The sequence below is a fragment of the Bufo bufo genome, chromosome 10 (assembly GCF_905171765.1).
Source record: "Bufo bufo chromosome 10, aBufBuf1.1, whole genome shotgun sequence".
In the NCBI taxonomy this organism is placed as follows: Eukaryota; Metazoa; Chordata; class Amphibia; order Anura; family Bufonidae; genus Bufo; species Bufo bufo.
This window is the reverse complement of record NC_053398.1, coordinates 7,479,609-7,483,094: the sequence shown is the minus strand read 5'-3', so window position 1 is coordinate 7,483,094 and position 3,486 is coordinate 7,479,609. Positions and strand designations below refer to the sequence as shown.

Sequence of the window (3,486 nt, the reverse complement as noted above, 5' to 3'; positions counted from 1 at the left end):
GAACCCACCGGAGCCCATTGACTCGGCATTTGTCCAGTTGAATCCCTGCACTAATGCCGGAAACAGGCCGGATCCCCGCCAAGTCCTATTATAGTTATAACGGGCCTTTACTGGCTGTACCGAATACAATGTCCTCCGACAGGCTGTTCTGGCAGAGAAGGAACTTAGCGTGAAACTAGCCTTGCCCAAACAAGGAATTACAAGTAGTCAGTGCATCTGAAGAGGGGACTTACTAATAATGCCCTGTGATTACAGCAGCATAGGCACTGATTCAAACAAAGGCTATACTATCTGTGTAATGTGAGAGGGATGTGTGTTAAAAAAAGGACATGGGTGGGTTTTGAATCGCTGAGAAGACGAGCGGTTGTTGGTGGATGTGGGGCGTGGAGTGAACGAGGCCCCGGGGGGTCGGAGGAAGAAGAAGAAGAAGGCCTCATTGCTTGTAACAAGCCGCTGTGTGTGAGGAGGTCCGTTCCCGTGTGTCCTGCGCTGAGAGAGGACACGATGGATCAGCGATCAGCCAAAGAGAACCGCAGTGGATTTTCTGGCTGTAATGTGAAGAGCTTGACCTCTATTGCTGATGGACCAAAACGTATTCCAGTTACCCAGCAGCATGCCACCCAGGGAAGGCAAGCTGGAAGTGGCACGGCTCCACAGAGAATTCTCTGCTCATCCAACATGCCACAGAGGGTCCCGATTCAAAAGCCTGTGGTACCCAATCAGAAGCAACAGACTGCACAGCCGACCAATCAGACTCAACCAAAGCCTACTGCTCCCATACAACATCCATGCAAACCACAGCTGGTGAATGAGAATAAGGACCCCACACTGACCAGTAGCTCAGTGGGATCAGATGTAGAAAAGAAGGCTGCTGAACAGAACATGGCTCTGGCCACACCCATTCCCAAGGAAGAGGGTAGAAAAAAGCAGTGGTGTCTTGAAGACTTTGAGATTGGACGTCCTTTAGGAAAAGGAAAGTTTGGCAATGTGTACTTGGCTCGGGAGAAGCAGAGTAAATTCATCCTGGCACTGAAGGTTCTGTTCAAGTCCCAGCTGGAGAAAGCTGGGGTGGAGCATCAGCTACGGAGAGAGGTGGAAATCCAGTCTCACTTGAGGCATCCAAACATTCTCAGGCTTTATGGTTACTTTCACGATGCCACAAGAGTCTACCTGATCTTGGATTATGCCCCCCGTGGGGAGCTGTACAGGGAACTTCAGAGGTGCACAAAATTTGATGACAAGAGATCTTCCACTTACATCACAGAGCTGGCAGATGCACTTCTCTATTGTCACTCCAAAAAAGTGATACACAGGGACATCAAGCCTGAGAATCTCCTCCTGGGGTCCAACGGGGAGCTGAAGATTGCAGACTTTGGGTGGTCAGTGCATGCCCCATCTTCCAGGAGGACCACTCTGTGTGGAACCTTGGACTACCTACCCCCTGAAATGATTGAGGGTCGAATGCATGACGAAAAGGTTGACCTGTGGAGTCTCGGCGTTCTCTGCTACGAGTTTCTGGTCGGGAAGCCTCCCTTTGAAGCTGAAACGCACCAGGAAACATACCGCAGAATTTCAAAGGTGGAGTTTCGATACCCTCCTTATGTCTCGGAGGGGGCCAGAGACCTCATCTCTAAACTGCTGAAGCACAACCCTAGCCACAGGCTGCCTCTAAAGGATGTACTTGAACACCCCTGGATTGTGCAGAACTCCACCAAGCACCCCACTAAGCCAGAGAACAACTCTGGCAAAACTCAGTGACTTGAAAAGGGTGCGCCACACTACAGAATGTTCATCACATCATGATATCTAGTAATTCCCGATTTCCCTGTGAGGCCTGAGAGAGCGATGGTCTGCTGTGAATACATGGAAGTGTAAGAAGAGCCTGTGGATGAGATCTGTATCTTTCAGGCAAGGATGACAGTGCAATAGTGAGCTATGAATGCTGTCATGTATTTATTGAGGCTGCGGGTGCAGTCTTCACCAGCTGCTTGTTTCTGTGACTGAGTCGTCCTGATCTACTATGTAAATTTACCTGTTAGAAATTCTTTACATTTTTAATGTGTTCTGTCTTTTTTTCAATGTGTGTAAAAGACAACTTTTACGAATTTTAAATAATAAAAAAAAATTAAGGTTTAAAAAAAAAAAAAAAAAAAAAAAAAAAAAAGGACATGGGTAATGTAGACATGGAATCTGAGCTTAGCAGACTTTGCTCACCTCATCAGTTTTTTTTCTAAAGCGTCTGTAAATATAAATAAGCTTGCGCTTTACGACCACCACAATCTATCGGCTGAATTAGTTTGACGTAAAGATAAAACAAGGAATTACAAGTAGTTGGTTCATCTGGACAAGGGACTTACTAATAATGCCCTGTGATTACAGCAGCATAGGCACTGATTCAAACAAAGGCCATTCTATCTGTGTAATGTCAGAGGGATGTATGTTAAAAAAAAGGACATGGGTAATGTAGACATGGATCCTGAGCTTAGCAGACTTTGCTCATCTCATCAGTTTTTTTTCCAAAGCGTCTGTAAATATGAATAAACTTGCGCTTTACGACCACCACAATCTATCAGCTTAATTAGTTTAACGTAAAGATAAAACAAGTAATTACAAGTAGTTGGTGCATCTGGACAAGGCATTTACTAATAATGCCCTGTGATTACAGCAGCATAGGCACTGCTTCAAACAAAGGTCTTTCTATCTGTGTAATGTGAGAGGGATGTCACCATAGAAGTGTATTAAAAAAGAAGGACATGGGTAATGTAGACATGGAATCTGAGGTTAGCAGACCTTGCTCACCTCATCTGTTTATTTCTAAATAGTCTGTAGATCTGATTAAATTTGCGCTTTACGACCACCACAATCTATCAGCTGAATTAGTTTGACGTAAAGATAAAACAAGTAATTACAAGTAGTTGGTGCATCTGGACAAGGCATTTACTAATAATGCCCTGTGATTACAGCAGCATAGGCACTGATTCAAACAAAGGCCATTCTATCTGTGTAATGTCAGAGGGATGTATGTTAAAAAAAAGGACATGGGTAATGTAGACATGGATCCTGAGCTTAGCAGACTTTGCTCATCTCATCAGTTTTTTTTCCAAAGCGTCTGTAAATATGAATAAACTTGCGCTTTACGACCACCACAATCTATCAGCTTAATTAGTTTAACGTAAAGATAAAACAAGTAATTACAAGTAGTTGGTGCATCTGGACAAGGCATTTACTAATAATGCCCTGTGATTACAGCAGCATAGGCACTGCTTCAAACAAAGGTCTTTCTATCTGTGTAATGTGAGAGGGATGTCACCATAGAAGTGTATTAAAAAAGAAGGAAATGGGTAATGTAGACATGGAATCTGAGGTTAGCAGACCTTGCTCACCTCATCTGTTTATTTCTAAATAGTCTGTAGATCTGATTAAATTTGCGCTTTACGACCACCACAATCTATCAGCTGAATTAGTTTGACGTAAAGATAAAACAAG

The 3,486-nt window shown here is 43.9% G+C and overlaps 1 protein-coding gene across 1 annotated transcript; it reads left to right on the top strand.

Annotated features, from left to right (window-relative positions):
* The first annotated feature begins 372 nt into the window (after positions 1 to 372).
* Positions 373 to 2,070, top strand: LOC120980476 (aurora kinase A-B-like). The gene has a single exon (XM_040409613.1). The coding sequence runs from the start codon at positions 505 to 507 to the stop codon at positions 1,756 to 1,758; it is 1,254 nt and encodes a 417-aa protein (XP_040265547.1). The 5' UTR covers positions 373 to 504; the 3' UTR covers positions 1,759 to 2,070.
* The last annotated feature ends 1,416 nt before the right edge of the window (positions 2,071 to 3,486 follow it).